At 40.7% G+C, this 17654-nt stretch overlaps 1 protein-coding gene across 2 annotated transcripts; it reads right to left on the bottom strand.

Annotated features, from left to right (window-relative positions):
* Positions 1–18: 18 nt before the first annotated feature.
* On the bottom strand, positions 19–17520 carry dolpp1 (dolichyldiphosphatase 1). 2 transcript variants are annotated; one of them, XM_014141462.3, is made up of 8 exons: positions 17408–17520; positions 9584–9684; positions 7716–7800; positions 3795–3894; positions 3584–3682; positions 3248–3376; positions 2957–3046; positions 19–2837 (listed from the first exon to the last, which is right to left on the bottom strand). In XM_014141462.3, the coding sequence occupies exons 1-8, from the start codon at positions 17481–17483 to the stop codon at positions 2801–2803; spliced, it is 717 nt and encodes a 238-aa protein (XP_013996937.1). In that variant the 5' UTR covers positions 17484–17520; the 3' UTR covers positions 19–2800. The 2 variants fall into 2 exon arrangements, with proteins under 2 accessions (XP_013996937.1, XP_082812290.1); XM_082956164.1 differs by lacking the exon at positions 19–2837 and having other exon boundaries at positions 2964–3102.
* Positions 17521–17654: the final 134 nt, after the last annotated feature.

The raw sequence follows: 17654 nt of genomic DNA, 5'->3' as shown, positions 1-17654 counted from the left end.
GAAGCCTACAATTGTACATAAACATGTAATATCTTTATTTAGCCTGATATGGGTTACACTAGATGGAAAAAAATGATAATCTAAAGAGAACTACTTCCCTTTATGGAGTTAATGACATTTCCAAATCAGTTTCTGACCCTCACCAGACCGCTTCAAACATCAGTTGTTGCATTTACGAGAGGAACACAGCGTAATCAAATGCTACGATTGACCTGAGGTTTCCTTTTAAAAACAAACAAAAAAATACATTTTTCCCTCAGCAGTCATCTCGTTTGTTTTTCCACCAAAAGATATGGAATGTTTTGGAAAGGTAGGTGAAAAGAATGTTTGGAAAGACAAGTGGCAATCCACCATTTCATGTTACATTTTCATTTTTACATTTTACATGTTCTCTCGAACTGCAACAAAAATGGAAAAAAAGAAAAGAAAAACAAATCCTAGGTTTCTTCTCCTGGGGTGTCAGACATGCAGGGAGAAAGGGGTTGAGAAAACACTCATTTGCTCACTGTGTGAGTAAGAGGCGCAGAAAAACAACACTTCCCCTTGTGTTGTGGCGCTTATTTCTCTGCTTTTCTATCATCTCCAACAAACAGAAATCCAGAACTCGTTGCTGTACAGCAGGTAAACTAGCCCTAGCTTGTACAGTATGTGAGCGCTTAAATGCCTGTAAGTCAATTTTGGAAATGAATACATAGGGTTGGCAGTCATACAGAGACAGGAAAGAGGTATCAGAGGGGTCTTTCTCCCCCACCTTTTTCTTACATTTTCAGAGTTCAAATGTATATTACGTTTTACCCAAGTTCTTTTTTTATTCTCTTTTTCGTAATACAAGAGCCAAAAAAACTGTTTGCTTGCTTCCCCCTAAAATTCTGCAATATAAAAAATAACTAATTTCATGCTGTTTTAACATCAGCCAATATTTGTTACTTGAGAGAGCCCTCTTTCTTGGCTTTTCTGAAAATCTTTTTCTTACAGTACATGGTTACCATCTGCGCATGTGTTTTACAGTTAAAATATAAACTCAGCAAAAAAAGAAACGTCCCTTTTTCAGGACCTTGTCTTTCAAAGATAATTTGTAAAAATCCAAATAACTTCACAGATCTTCATTGTAAAGGGTTTAAACACTGTTTCTCATGCTTGTTCAAAGAACCACAAACAACTAACGAACATGCACCTATGGAACGGTTGTTAAGACACTAACAGCTTACAGACGGTAGGCAATTAAGGTCACAGTTATGAAAACTTAGGACACTAAAGAGGCCTTTCTACTGACTCTGGAAAAACACCAAAAGAAAGATGCCCGGGGTCCCTGCTCATCTGCGTGAACGTGCCTTAGGCATGCTGCAAGGAGGCATGAGGACTGCAGATGTGGCCAGGGCAATAAATTGCAATGTCCGTACTGTGAGACGCCTAAGACAGCGCTACATGGAGACAGGACAAACAGCTGATCGTCCTCGCAGTGGCAGACCACGTGTAACAACACCTGCACAGGATTGGTACATCCGAACATCACACCTGCGGGACAGGTACAGGATTGCAACAACTGCCCGAGTTACACCAGGAACGCACAATCCCTCCATCAGTGCTCAGACTGTCCGCAATAGGCTGAGAGATGCTGGACTGAGGGCTTGTAGGCCTGTTGTAAGGCAGGTCCTCACCAGACATCACCGGCAACAAAGTTGCCTATGGGCACAAACCCACCGTCACTGGACATGACAGGACTGGCAAAAAGAGCTCTTCACTGACGAGTTGCGGTTTTGTCTCCCAGGGGTGATGGTCAGATTCACGTTTATCGTCGCAGGAATGAGCGTTACACCGAGGCCTTTACTCTGGAGCGGGATTGATTTGGAGGTGGAGGGTCCGTCATGGTCTGGGGCGGTGTGTCACAGCATCATCAGACTGCAGGCAATCTCAACGCTGTGCGTTACAGGGAAGACATCCTCCTCCCTCATGGTACTCTTCCTGAGGGTTCATCCTGACATGACCCTCCAGCATGACAATGGCACCAGCCATACTGCTCGTTCTGTGCGTGATTTCCTGCAAGACATGAATGTCAGTGTTCTGCCATGGCCAGTGAAGAGCCCGGATCTCAATCCCATTGAGCATGTCTGGGACCTGTTGGATCGGATCGAAGGGCGAGGGCTAGGACCGCTCCCCCCACAGAAATGTCCAGGAACTTGCAGGTGCCTTGGTGGAAGAGTGGGGTAACATCTCACAGCAAGAACTGCCAAATCTGGTGCAGTCCATGAGATGCACTGCAGTACTTAATGCAGCTGGTGGCCACACCAGATACTGACTGTTACTTTTGATTTTGACCCTCCTTTGTTCAGGGACACATTATTCCATTTCTGTTAGTCACATGTTTGTGGAACTTGTTCAGTTTATGTCTCAGTTGTTGAATCTTATGTTCATACAAATATTTACACATGTTAAGTTTGCTGAAAATAAACACACTTGACAGTGAGAGTGTTTCTTTTTTTGCTGAGTTTATATTAATGTATCATTAAATAGTATACCTCTTGCACGGTCTTGCATGCATTGGGGGAGCATTTCAGCAAGCTATACAAGAAGGAGAGGCATGTGGACGGACTTGCTAAGGCTGTGGAATCCGGGCCGAGTCCAGACACTCTTTTGGTCCACCTGTAAATGGATGGCCTTTTTACCATTGCAACCAGGTCAGTCCAGAAGATGATTGATTCTCCAGTGTGTTTTTTTAATGAGTGAGTGTGTGTGTGTGTGTGTGTGTGTGTGTGTGTGTGTATATGTTCCTTTACTCAGTTTCTCCAAGGAACTGCTGAGATCACTGAAGCTTTGTTCCAAGCTTCCGTTGTCTGTTTCTGGAGGATAAGCAGACATACAAACCATTACTACACATGTAAACATGGTTAAAAACATCAACTCTATTTGGAGTCACACCGATTCCCACCTAATGTGGTTATTAAAATATGTCCCTTACCTCGCCTCTGACCTGGTCACCGTGTACTCAAACCAAAGGATGTTGGGGATCAGGCTCGTGTCCCGCACCAGAAAGAACTCTGATATCGGCCTGTCAGCGGTCAGGGATGGCGAGAGAGGTGGGACAAAATAAAAAATGGAGACACACTGAGAAAGGGAAAAGTACACAACAGATAATCAAGATGAACACATCAGTAGCTACAGTACACGCTGCCCAAATCCGTGCCAGGCTCTGATGGTTCACTTCTTGCTAAGCCCGTGTGCCCCCCTGAGAGGTGTCCCTGTTCTTTACCATGCTGCTATCTTGGGGAATAGCGGTGTAAGCACCTCCTGTGTGAAGAAGAACCAGACTACTCCTATGGTGCTACCGGCCACTCCCCCATAGAAGACCTGACTCCAAGTGTGGTACAACAGGTATACCCTGCGAAAAAGGTACATTGAGCATTTTTTAAATAAAAATTCTGCAATTCCTGTATTTAGATAATTACAGTACAGTTATTAACAGCTAAATGGTTAAGAGTTGGGACCAAATTGACAAATGTGTCATGGTCTAAAAATACATTCAAATCTAGATAAATTAGACTTGTTTTTATTTTTTTACACTGGGTCTCCCCCTCCCCTCCCTCACCTGCTGTATGACACTGATAAGGCCACGCCCAACAAGGTGATGGACAGTATGTGTCTCCACAGCAGCTCCACACACCGAGCGTTGTTCGTTTGATGCATTCTAGACACAGGAGGCAAAGTGCGTCAGCCGACATCAAATGTCATGTATGGTTACAATGCATAATTATTATTTTGTTTAAATAAATGTAGTCTGGGAGAGAATGGTAACTGACCTTAAATAAAGGAAAAGAAAGAAGTAAACAACAAAAAACCAGATGAACTGGGAATGACTGGAGGGCATCCCATACTCTGTTGTCAGGGTTGTGTGAGCTCCTGGGAAAAAAAGATACAGAAGAACAGGGTTTAACCGCACACTATGACATTAATCACAAATATTCATGGACATTTTTGTCCATCAAAAGCTGAAATTAGTCAAACTTGTGACGGTTGATGTCAGAGATGCTTACGTTAGAAATGCCTTCAACAAGCTGCCACCCATAGTATTGTTGTTTTGTGTATATATTGTATATTTTAACACTATCATATTAAGTGTTTTGCTAGTTTAGGATTTGATAATTATATGATTGATGTGATGATTATAAATAGGTGAACAATTCAGTCTATGACTGAAAGAAACGAATAAAACCTACTATGTTAAATCAACTGACAACTGAGAATGCTCCCCGTTCTCTCCACTGTGACCCATACAAAACAACTGAGAATGCTCCCCGTTCTCTCCACTGTGACCCATACAAAACAACTGAGAATGCTCCCCGTTCTCTCCACTGTGACACATACAAAACAACTGAGAATGCTCCCCGTTCTCTCCACTGTGACCCATACAAAACAACTGAGAATGCTCCCCGTTCTCTCCACTGTGACCCATACAAAACAACTGAGAATGCTCCCCGTTCTCTCCACTGTGACCCATACAAAACAACTGAGAATGCTCCCCGTTCTCTCCACTGTGACCCATACAAAAGCCATTGGCTCATTTGTTTTGGACTAATACAAAATCTGTGTCTGGCTGCATCCTGGAAGCATGAACTAAGTAATGCTGTGTACCATTTCTGCATTCTGTCTTGCCTACAGTATGAACTTATGTTACCATTGTTGGGTTCTGAGAATATGAAATGTACTTACCGTAATTTCCGGACTATTAAGCGCACCTGAATATAAGCCGCACCCACTGAATTTAATTTTTTTTTTTTTTTTGAACATAAATAAGCCGCACATGTCTATAAGCCGCAGGTGCCTACGGGTACATTGAAACAAATGAACTTTACACAGGCTTTAACGAAACACGGCTTGTAACAAAAATAAATAGGCTTTAACGAAACACGGCTTGTAACAAAAAATAAAAAATTAGCAGTAAACAGTAACCTACCAAGAAAGTCATTGGTCACTATCTTCCTCCTCCTGTGCACTGAAACCACTGAAGTCATCTCCTTCGGTGTCAGAGTTGAATAGCCTCAGAATTGCTTCATCCGATATTGGATCGTTTTCATTGTCGCTCTCGTCACTTTCATCCGGAGGCAAATCCCCCGCTGAGCCCTCTTCAACACGCAGCAGTCCAGCCTTTCGAAACCCGTTGATGATAGTGGATTTTTTGACAATGCTCCACGCTGTCAGGACCCACTGGCAGACTTGACCATAAGTTGCTCTTCGCATGCGGCCCGTTTTAGTGAAGGATTTCTCCCCACTTGTCATCCAAGCCTCCCGCTGAACACGGAGCGCCACCTTAAATGCACGATTTACACTGATGTCGAGTGGCTGCAAATACTTTGTTGTACCCCCAGGAATCAGGGTGACAAAATGACTACCGTAATCAGAATGATGGGAAGTTTGAGAGCGCTCGATTTAATCTAAACAGTAAACAAAAAAGTTGTTTGACCTTAACCCGTTCGGCAATTTCATTGGTCTAATGAAAGCTTCATGCCGCCAAAAAACTGAGCACGTCTCAGAATGTGTTTTTTGGAGAAAAAAAATTGAAAGCGGGAAAAATCCATATATTAGCCGCGTCATTGTTTAAGCCGCGACGTTCAAAGCCTGGGAAAAAAGTAGCTGCTTATAGTCCAGAAATTACGGTATTCATATTACTGAGAGAGTGCTGAGGTTTAGAGGGTCTACACCAGAAGTTAACCTGTTAGGGCTAGGGGGCAGTATTGACACGGCCGGATAAAAAACGTACCCGATTTAATCTGGTTACTACTCCTGCCCAGTAACTAGAATATGCATATAATTATTGGCTTTGGATAGAAAACACCCTAAAGTTTCTAAAACTGTTTGAATGGTGTCTGTGAGTATAACAGAACTCATATGGCAGGCAAAAACCTGAGAAGATTCTGAACAGGAAGTGGCCTGTCTGACAAGTTGTTGTTCATCTTGGCTCTTTTTATTGAAGACTGAGGATCTTTGCTGTAACGTGACACTTCCTACGGCTCCCATAGGCTCTCAGAGCCCGGGAAAAAGCTGAATGATATCGAGGCAGCCCCAGGCTGAAACACATTATTGCGTTTGGATAGTGGCTAGTCAGAGTACTCCGAGACTCAGGCTCGTGCACGAGGGCACGAGATGTTTTTATTTTCTCTCTCTTTGTACGTATACAGGCTTTCCCGGTCGGAATATTATCGCTTTTTTACGAGAAAAATGGCATAAAAATGGATTTTAAACAGCGGTTGACATGCTTCGAAGTACGGTAATGGAATATTTTGACATTTTTTGTCACGAAATGCGCCATGCTCGTCACCCTTATTTACCCTTTCGGATAGTGTCTTGAACGCACGAACAAAACGCCGCTATTTGGATATAACAATGGATTATTTGGGACCAAACCAACATTTGTTATTTAAGTAGAAGTCCTGGGAGTGCATTCTGACGAAGAACAGCAAAGGTAATAACATTTTTCTTATAGTAAATCTGACTTTGGTGAGTGCTAAACTTGCTGGGTGTCTAAATAGCTAGCCCTGTGATGCCGGGCTATCTACTTAGAATATTGCAAAATGTGCTTTCACCGAAAAGCTATTTTAAAATCGGACATATCGAGTGCATAGAGGAGTTCTGTATCTATAATTCTTTAAATAATTGTTATGTTTTTTGTGAACGTTTATCGTGAGTAATTTAGTAAATTCACCGGCAGTGTTCGGTCGGAATGCTAGTCACATGCTAATGTAAAAAGCTGGTTTTTGATATAAATATGAACTTGATTGAACAAAACATGCATGTATTGTATAACATAATGTCCTAGGGTTGTCATCTGATGAAGATCATCAAAGGTTAGTGCTGCATTTAGCTGTGGTTTGGGTTTATGTGACATTATATGCTAGCTTGAAAAATGGGTTTCTGATTATTTCTGGCTGGGTACTCTGCTGACATAATCTAATGTTTTGCTTTCGTTGTAAAGCCTTTTTGAAATCGGACAGTGTGGTTAGATTAACGAGAGTCTTGTCTTTAAAATGGTGTAAAATAGTCATATGTTTGAGAAATTGAAGTTTTTGCATTTTTGAGGTATTTGAATATCGCGCCACGGGATTACACTGGCTGTTGAGTAGGTGGGACGGCCCATAGAGGTTAATGGTTATAGGAGGAAGGTATATAGTGTGTGCAACTAACCTTGGAATGTGTTGAGTGTAGGGGAGTGATTACATGTGGCAGGCATTGATAAGGGGAGAGAGTCATGAATTAGTGAGGGGGGGGGTTTGAGGTCATGGCCCATATCACTAGTGTCCTGCCTAACAGTAAAGAACGATGTTTGTACAGATGGGTAGGAGGAGACTCAGCTTATGAGGAACGGTTAAATATCAGTGCGTGTGTGAAAATGTTTTTGTCTAATGCAGCTGTACTGACCCTCTAGGAAGAATAAACTTGTTTAAGCTTTCATAGTGTCCGTTGAGTGTTTTACTCTGCGAATTAACACCATACACCTACTGTATATTTGATGTACAGACAGACACTGTATTGGCATTATTTGTATGTGTACAGTGCATTCGGAAAGTTCAGACCCCTCGACTTTTCCCACATTTTGTAACGTTACAGCCTTATTCTAAAATGTTTGAATAAGGCTGTAAAGTAACAAATGTGGAAAAAGTCAAGGGGTCTGAATACTTTCCGAATGTGCTGGGTCACTACAGTAAGTGAATTGTCGCTTTCCCCACCTTCACATGGGCGGGGCTCCCGTAGAATATGCTTCAGCAGCCAATTCACACCTTCGTTCAGTACGAGCCCACCGAAGGAGGAGATCTAGGGATGAGGAATGGGAAAAGGATTGTGTGTGATCATGTGCCTTAGTCCACCATGTGTATGAATACAGCTTTTAGACATTTTTTACATAAATGTAACTTGCAACATTAGCCTAATCTTTACTAATAATGGGCAATACACCAATAATAATCTAATTTTTATGACGTTGCACAAGCATTTCTTTATGTACAGCGCCTTGCAAAAGTCTTCTGGCCCCTTGCCGTTTTTCCTATTTTGTTGCATTACAACCTGTAATTTAAATGTATTTTTACTTAGATTTCATGTAATTGACATACACAAAATAGCCCAAATTGGTGAAGTGAAATGAGAAAAAGATCTGGTGCAACCAATTACCTTTCAAAGTCACAAAATTAGATAAAGTTCACCTGTGTTCAATCTAAGTGTCACATGATCTGTCACATGATCTCAGTATATATATATACACACACACACACAACTGTTCTGAAAAGCCCCAGAGTCTGCAACACCACTAAGCAAGGGACACCACCTAGCAAGCCGCACTATGAAGACCAAGGAACTCTCCAAACAGGTCAGGGACAAAGTTGTGGAGAAAGTACAAATCAGGGTTGGGTTATATAAAATATCAGAAACTTTGAACATCCCACAGAGCACCACAAAATCCATTATTAAAAAATGGAAAGAATATGGCACCACAACAAACCTGCCAAGATAGGGCCGCTCACCAAAACTCACAGACCAGGCAAGGAGGGCATTAATCAGAGAGGCAACAAAGAGACCAAAGGTAACCCAGAAGGATCTGCAAAGGGCCACAGTTGCCTCTCTGATTAATGTCCAGAAAAAAAATAAGCAAACACATTTGGTGTTCGCCAAAAGGCATGTGGGGGACTCCCCAAACATATGGAAGAATGTACTCTGGTCAGATGACTAAAATTTAGCTTTTTGGCCATCAAGGAAAATGCTATGTCTGGCGCAAACCCAACACCTCTCATCACCCCGAGAACACCATGGTGGCAGCATCATGCTGTGGGGATGTTTTTCCATCGGCAGGGACTGGGAAACTGGTCAGAATTGAACAAATGATGGATGGCGCTAAATACAGGGAAATTATTGAAGGAAACCTGTTTCAGTCTTCCAGAGATTTGAGACTGGGACGGAGGTTCACCTTCCAGCAGGACAATGACCCTAAGCATACTGCTTAAGCAACACTCGAGTGGTTTAAGGGGAAACATTTAAATGTCTTGGAATGGCCTAGTCAAAGCCCAGACCTCAATCCAATTGAGAATCTGTGGTTTGACTTACAAGATTGCTGTACACCAGCGGAACCCATCCAATTTGAAGGGGCTGGAGCAGTATTACCTTGAAGAATGGACAAAAATCCCAGTGGCTAGATGTGCCAAGCTTAGAGAAACATACCCCAAGAGACTTGCAGCTGTAATTGCTGCAAAAGGTGGCTCTACAAAGAATTGACTTTGAGGGGGTTGATTAGTTATGCACGCTCAAGTTCAGGTTTTTTTGTTGTCTTTCTTGTTTGTTTCACAATAAAACATATTTTGCATCTTCAAAGCGGTAGGCATGTTGTGTAAATCAAATGATGCCAAAACCCCCAAAAAACTATTTTAATTCCAAAGTTGTAAGGCAACAAAATAGGAAAAATGCCAAGGGGGATGAATACTTCCGCAAGCCACTGTATGGCTTAGCATGTGTCATGTGTCATTGTGACACGTGTCCTGTCCTCATTTAGTGATCCAGCAGGGAGTTGGGTAACCCCGTATGGGGCAAGGATCTGGGTTACATTACTTACCGTGTGCAGTTCACGCTTGAACACTATGAGGGTGACAAAGCCTATGAGGATCGCTATGGGCAGCAGGCTGGTGTAGGCCAACACTTGTCCAGTCAGATCACCTTTGAGAACAACCAACAAGAAATTCTTAAACACAATCCCCTTGCAGGAAAATGTGAACATTCAGGGGAACTTACATACATGAAGCGCACATTTCGGCATTTGCTGTATGGTTGATGAGAAAGTCCATATTGCAAATGTACGGTCCCTTACTAGACGTCCGCGAACGTTTGTAAAATTTGCGGACAGCGCCGGGCCGTGCACCGGATCTTCCGGGAAGTCGTCGAACGAAGTCTCTCGGACGTTCGGTTTCCGTTTAATAAAATTTTCACATTTTGGCCATTTTTCACCTGTCCCGGAAAATACCAGCAGAGGGCGAATGGATCATATTGCAAATGTACAAAACATCACGATTCACAACGTGGCCTTTTCTCCTAAACGGAAAAGACTTCGAAGACGAAACTTGGCGAGCATAGGTTTGGCATAATGGGCAGTTGGCCCCGAACAAGATGGAGTCGAGGCCTCAACGCTTTTTGAGTTAACCTCTCCGGTTGGCACAGGAAGCTTAGAATCGACACATGTTGTCATTGGGGTAGGCTTTTACAGAATCCTGAGTTTTAAGTCTTTACGTTAAGAATTGACTGATTTATACAGGGTTGAATTGAGGGATTTTCACAATCTGTAGGTTGGTTATATCAAAACACCTTTAGGGTGTTTTTAACAACTTCCTGTTGCTCCAGGAAGCTTAGAATCGACACAGGTAGACCTCACAGTAGCCTGATGGATTGTCATCGAAGACAGGTTCATAAGGCATTCATAACCCACATAGGCCCCAGGCTGAAACACATGAGAAGATTCCTTACAGGAAGTGGCCTGTCTGACAAGTTCTTGTTCATCTTGGCTCTTTTTATTTAAGACTGAGGATCTTTGCTGTAACGTGACACTTCCTACGGCTCCCATAGGCTCTCAGAACCCGGGAAAAAGCTGAATGATATCGAGGCAGCCCCAGGCTGAAAAACATTAGCGCGTTTGGTAAGTGGCCGATCAGAGGACCATCAGACTGGGGCTCGTGCACGAGATGTTTTTATTTTCTCTCTCTTTGAACGAAAACCGCCACTCCCGGTCGGAATATTATCGCTTTTTTCCGAGAAAAATGGCATAAAAATTTATTTTAAACAGCGGTTGACATGCTTCGAAGTACGGTAATGGAATATTTAGCATTTTTTGTCACGAAACGCGTCGGGCGCGTCACCCTTCTTTACCCTTTCGGATAGTGTCTTGAACGCACGAACAAAACAGAGGATATTTGAACATAACTATGGATTATTTTGAACCAAACCAACATTTGTTATTGAAGTAGAAGTCCTGGGAGTGCATTCTGACGAAGAACAGCAAAGGTAATACAATTTTTCTTATAGTAAATCTGACTTTGGTGAGTGCTAAACTTGGTGGGTGTCTAAATAGCTAGCCCTGTGATGCCGGGCTATCTACTCAGAATATTGCAAAATGTGCTTTCAACGAAAAGCTATTTTAAAATCGGACATATCGAGTGCATAGAGAAGTTCTGTATCTATAATTCTTAAAATAATTATGTTTTTTGTGAACGTTTATCGTGAGTAATTTAGTAAATTCACCGGAAGTGTTCGGTGGGAATGCTAGTCACATGCTAGTCACATGCTAATGTAAAAAGCTGGTTTTTGATATAAATATGAACTTGATTGAACAAAACATGCATGTATTGTATAACATAATGTCCTAGGATTGTCATCTGATGAAGATCATCAAAGGTTAGTGCTGCATTTAGCTGTGGTTTGGGTTTATGTGACATTATATGCTAGCTTGAAAAATGGATGTCTGATTATTTCTGGCTGGGTACTCTGCTGACATAATCTAATGTTTTGCTTTCGTTGTAAAGCCTTTTTGAAATCGGACAGTGTGGTTAGATTAACGAGAGACTTGTCTTTAAAATGGTGTAAAATAGTCATATGTTTGAGAAATTGAAGTAATAGCATTTCTAAGGTATTTGAATATCGCGCCACGGGATTACACTGGCTGTTGCGTAGGTGGGACGATTTCGTCCCACCTAGCCCAGAGAGGTTAAGGTCACTGCTCGGGCTCCAAATGACCTATCGAGCCGAAACTTGGGATTCGGGGTCGCCTCAGCTAGGCCTACACATAAAGTCAGAGCTGGACCCGCAGCTAGAACGTAACTACATGTTTTACATTTTTATTATGGTTTAATCTGAAGGCGCTGTGAATTATGGGCCTGCTCTGATATATGTGATAGTTGGCTTCTAAACGAGTTGGAAAAAGTGGGTTTGGTGTCAGATGGTATCAGTTTGGTGCCAGAATGATATCTAATTGACTGATGGAGTCCCACTTCTCTCATGTCACCATCAAGCGATGGAGAGGAACAACTAGCACTGCCCGGCCATCTCGAGTTCATCGGCCCAGTCAATTTTGCATTTCTGCAGTATTTTTGAGCATGTCAAATTTGTGATGGTAAATGCCCATTGAAAAATATTGCAACTATATTGTACATTTGCAATATGCTTCAATAGTGAAAAAACATCACCAAATGGACATGATGAAAACACCACAACGAGCGATGGAGAGGAACCACAGTCACTGCCCGGCCATCCCGAGTTCATCGGGCCAGTCAATTTTGCATTTCTGCAGTATTTTTGAGCATGTCAAATTCGTGATAGTAATGGTCATTTTGGATGTTTTTCAAAAAAATCGTTAAAAAACAAGAGTCCCACTTCTCCCTCATCATACATGACAAATAGACCATCTAGGTTGATTCATGGCTTAACATAGGACTATATATAATTTGGGCAGTATAAATGCCATTTGGACATGGTTCACTAACTTTTGGGTTTGGAAACCGACTTCCTATGATCGTACATGGCAAATGAACGAACATCCTGATTTGGCACATTCAATACTTTCATACATGTATAATTGACAAAAAAAGAATTGGACATTTCATTTGGACATTTCTTATGGCATTTGGCAAAAAAATGAAAAAATTATGTCACTTTTGACTTCCTATGAAATCATATTGCAAAAGGACAAAACATATGCCTTATGTACAAGCAAAAAAAGAAAAAAAAATATGTAAATAAAATATGTCAAAAGTATGTTCATACAGTTCTTATACATGTGTAATTGCACAAAAAAAAATGAAAGAATTTCAAAAAATGGTCCAGAAAGCACTTTTTTAAGGGGTGATAAGTTTTCAACAACAAAAAATCATTTTTTCAAAATTTGACTCTTGGGTCTTGACTTGTGTTACACATGCAATAAGAAAATTCACAGTGGAGCGCGCTCGCCATCTATTGGATATTTGCTGTGATTTGGCACATTCAATACGTTCACAAAAAAATAATTGGACATTTCATTTGGACATTTCTAATGGCATTTGGCAAAAAAAAGAAAAAAAAGTCACTTCTGACTTCGACTTTTGACTTCCTATGAAATCATATTGCAAATGGACAAAACATGTGCCTTATGTAAAAGCAAATACAAACCAAAAAAATACGTCAATAAAATATGTCAAAAGTATGTTCATACAGTTCTTATACATGTGTAATTGACAAAAAAAAAAGAATTTCAAAAAACGGCCCAGAAAGCACTTTTTTAAGGGGGTGATAAGTTTTCGAAAAAAAATTCACTTCTTCAGAATTTGACACTTGGGACTTGACTTGTGTTACATTTGCAATATGAAAAAGTTACGGTGGAGCGCACTCGCCATCTATAGAATTTTTGGGGTGTGACACTTGGCACTTGCCATATGGCATTTGCAATATGATTTGGATGAATGTGGACCAAATTGGGTGGTATTGTACATCGTGTGTATGATTCGTACGGTGCCAATATGTTCCCATTCATTTTTTTCCATTTCATGGGGGTCTTCCCTTACATACATCCTTACATCAGGGCAGTGCCTTCAGGAAAGTATTCAGATTTTTTTACTTTTTCTGAATTTTGTTACGTTACAGCCTTAATCTACACACAATACCCCAGACATTTTTGCTAATTTATAAAAATAACACTTAAATATCACATTTACAGAAGTATTCAGACCCTTTACTCAGTACTTTGTTGAAGCACCATTAGCAGCAATTACAGCCTTGACTCTTCTTGGATATGATGCTACAAACTTGGCACATAGGAGCAAGCGTAGCGGGTACTATTTAATGAAGCTGCCAGTTGAGGCCTTGTGAGGCGTCTGTTTCTCAAACAAGACAATGTATTTGTCTCTTTCTATTCTGGTTAGAGCCAGTTTGCGCTGTTCTGTGAAGGGAGTAGTACACAGCGTTGTACGAGATCTTCAGTTTCTTGGCAATTTCTCGCATGGAATAGCCTTCATTTCTCAGAACAAGAATAGACTGATGAGTTTCAGAAGAAAGTTAATTGTTTCTGGCCATTTTGAGCCTGTAATCGAACCCACAAATGCTGATGCTCCAGATACTCAACTAGTCTAAAGAAAGACAGTTTTATTGTTCTTTAAAGGACAAGTTTTCAGCTGTGCTAACATAATTGCAAAAGGGTTTTATAATGATCAATTAGCCTTTTAAAATGATCAACTTGGATTAGTTAACACAACGTGCTATTGGAACACAGGAAAAAAATACAAAATAAAGCCGTTTCCAGCTACAATAGTTATTTACAACATTAACAATGTCTACACTGTATTTCTGATCAATTCGATGTTATTTTAAAATGGACAAAAACAATTAGCTTTTCTTTCAAAAACAAGGACATTTCTAAGTGGCCCCAAACTTTTGAAGGTAGTGTATATGGATGAATTATGAAGCCACGTACATTTAACAGTTAGGCTATTGATTATAGACCTAATTAAGTTGGGGTTTGCTTTCTCAATTTTCTTAGACAATTAGGGTAAGCCCTATTTGCACGGGACTAGTATTACTAGAGAACGTTGGTTATGTAATTATTACCCCAGAATGTCTTATTCCAGAGGATTATTCGGACTGGATTAGTTATTTCCAAACTGCCCCCTGTAATTATTATTATTTCAAATAAATTGACCATTATGACCGATGCCTGGAGTTTTTTTTCCATAGGCGTGAATAAGTCCGGGCGATAACAGGGCTACACTGATAACTGGAGCTTGGTTCCCACGTTTCTAAACCATCTTTGGTATAGTGTCGCCATAATATTTGAATTGAGCAAGTATGATCATAATCATTAGGATTTTTTAGCGATCCGTAGTAGACATCCTAAATGCCCCCCCAGCCTTCAGATGTGAGCTAAACAGTGCACTTGAGATGTGTTTTAAGGCTATATGCGAAAGTGAATGTATCATTTCTAAACGTTTAGGCCAGTTGTACGCTGCTTGGCAATCTATTAACAGCAATGCTTATATTAAACAGGCACAATATGTTTTACTTATGCATTTCTCAATATTCAATTCATACGAACAAAACATTTTAACAAAATAATTCACTGAAAGTTGATACATGTAGGCCCTTCATATTGGCTATGCGCAGCACTTCATTAAATGTATCGAATCAGTTATTGTTTTCTTGCTCAAACCCTGATTAACACCTGTCAAACTCAGACATTTCTCTCAAAACACATGGATGTCGATTCGCACGGGACTAGAGTTATCAGAGGCCCTTGGAGTTCGCCAAAAAACAGTAGGTTATTCTGTCTGGAATTGTTACTCTGCACAAATTACTGACATGGCAGATTCGGATGGGACTCAAATTACAGATGTGTTTTGTGCTTGTGCACATAATGACATTCATCACCCGACCACCCCCAGTAAAACGAATCCCTTCCGAATAGGGTTTAAGGCAATGGCTGTTTCATTGTCTCTGCTGCTCTCAATATGCAGGTTAATTTTGCTATTATGCACATAGAAAAATAGTGAAAGTCGCCAATTCTACTGTGCACCATAGATTGTTTCAGTACAGTGGACAGCGACCATATCCAACGCGGGAGAAAACGCATTTGTTATAAAATAATATTTGATTTATTAGTGTTGCACCATTATCTTTACATAATATAACCATATACAATCAGTATCACGTGTCTTCGAGTGATTGACTGTGCAATTCGCAATGGATTAGTCTACTGAGACACGCGCGAATCAGACAGGTAGGTGTTTTGTGCGTCATGGAAAAAAATGAAATGCGACTACTCAACTAACCAATAGCCTTTCGACCAAACAATCGGCGAGTCGACTAAATGGGGTCAGCCTTAGCTCGCATACTTCAAGACATTTGCTTGAAAAACGAGAAGAAAAGTGGCAATAGTACTGTTTGTCCATTTTCAAACGCCAAAGCAGGTATACACTTTCTCAAAAGTCTGAATTAATCTAAGAAAGACTTGAGTTATCAGTAATTTTTACATTTTAGCCAAGGAGATCTTAGTCGCGCAAATCTACATTTAACTAAGATGTTTGGTGCAGTATTTCTCAAGTAAAATAACTGTACATGAAAACAATTGGTCTCTCGTTGAATGACAACATACACTTAATTGAAAAATCTGTACTGTTGACCAATCACCAACGAAGGGGTGTAGACTTCAGCTACCGACTTCGGCTTGCATCGAGAAATGTTTGTGTGCATTAACAACTGAAAAAACCCTTGCCGAAGACCAAAACATCATTATATGCACAAACTGTTTCGACTGGGAATCATGTGGGATGCCTTTAAAGCTGCAATATGTAGGTTTTTGGGCAACCTGACCAAATTCACATAGAAATGTTTTATCTGTCATTCTCGTTGAAAGCAAGTCTAAGATGCAGTAGATATGTTCTATGTGAGCCATTTCTATGCTTCCTGTTTTATACACCAACTTCAAAGAGTTGAAAATAAAATATTTTCGGAAATGGCAAATATTTCTCAGCGGTTTAGATGGAACAATGATTCAATGTATTTGCTTGTTTTGTCAAACGGAAATTGGGCAAACTAACATTTTTGCAACCAGGAAATGGTGAAGCGATTTCTGCGTAGCACATTTTTACGGTTGGTGGAAAATTCTGTGCTACACTAAACAGTACCAAACCTGTAACTCCCCAGTAATGGATACCAAAAATACATGGTAAACTCAGTCTCAGGTGTTACAATCTGTAGATAGCATCAAGCAGAAGTTAGTATCAATGTGATAACTGATGAGTTAATATACAAACACCATAAAGTTAGTTAGCTAAATTGTATGATGAGATACCCACGTTCCATTAAAATGGGTAATGGTTGGTGTACTGGGTAGTTGGCAAGTTATCTAAACCAGCTAACTAGTTAACGTGAAGATGTTCGTACAATGTATTACACATGATCAATTTGCGTGATAAAGGTAACACGATCCACAAATGTTTTGTCAATGTTTGAGGCTTCGAAGGCATAACGTCAGCTGGCCAACTACATACACTCAGTGTATTTCAGGTAACTAGCTAGCTACCTCACGGTCTCACAATCAAAACGAGTTGGCTATATTGGGCCAGTAGTCAAGTAGCAAACAAAGATATATTGGTTGTATATGACCATTTTTTAAAAGCAACACTTCAATGTAGCAATGAAAGCTCGAGCTAGTTAGCTTGGCATTGTGGTCAACTGCGCATGCGGAACTGTCACAATTTAGCAGTTCATGTTCGGAGCAGTGTATACGCTTTTTCCAGGTCTCACTATTTGGCAGTTCCCGTTGGTCGTGCCCAGTCAGTTGCAAATCATCCCAAGATCTCTTGTAGATTACCAAAGCGTCAAGCATCTATCAGACGAATGTAAGCGAATAATAACGCTTAAATACACTTACCAGCAGGGAACTCTATGTGGGTTAGCGATATCGACCGCCAACGAAGTGGTACCGAACACTGTTCTTCCGACGCCATTTTTCCCGGACACCGGTGACGAATCAGAATGTAATACGTAAATCCGTCCAACCAATAGGAAACACGGTCCCTTCCATGAAAATCATCCATTCACAAGAGTAGATCCCCATGAGAAAAATGTATGGCTAATCAGAATGAGTTTTTCCCCAGAAAATAGTTTTATTACAGACA

The sequence above is a fragment of the Salmo salar genome, chromosome 01 (assembly GCF_965601325.2).
Source record: "Salmo salar chromosome 01, fSalSal1, whole genome shotgun sequence".
NCBI lineage: Eukaryota > Metazoa > Chordata > Actinopteri > Salmoniformes > Salmonidae > Salmo > Salmo salar.
This window is presented reverse-complemented; position numbering and strand designations above follow the sequence as displayed.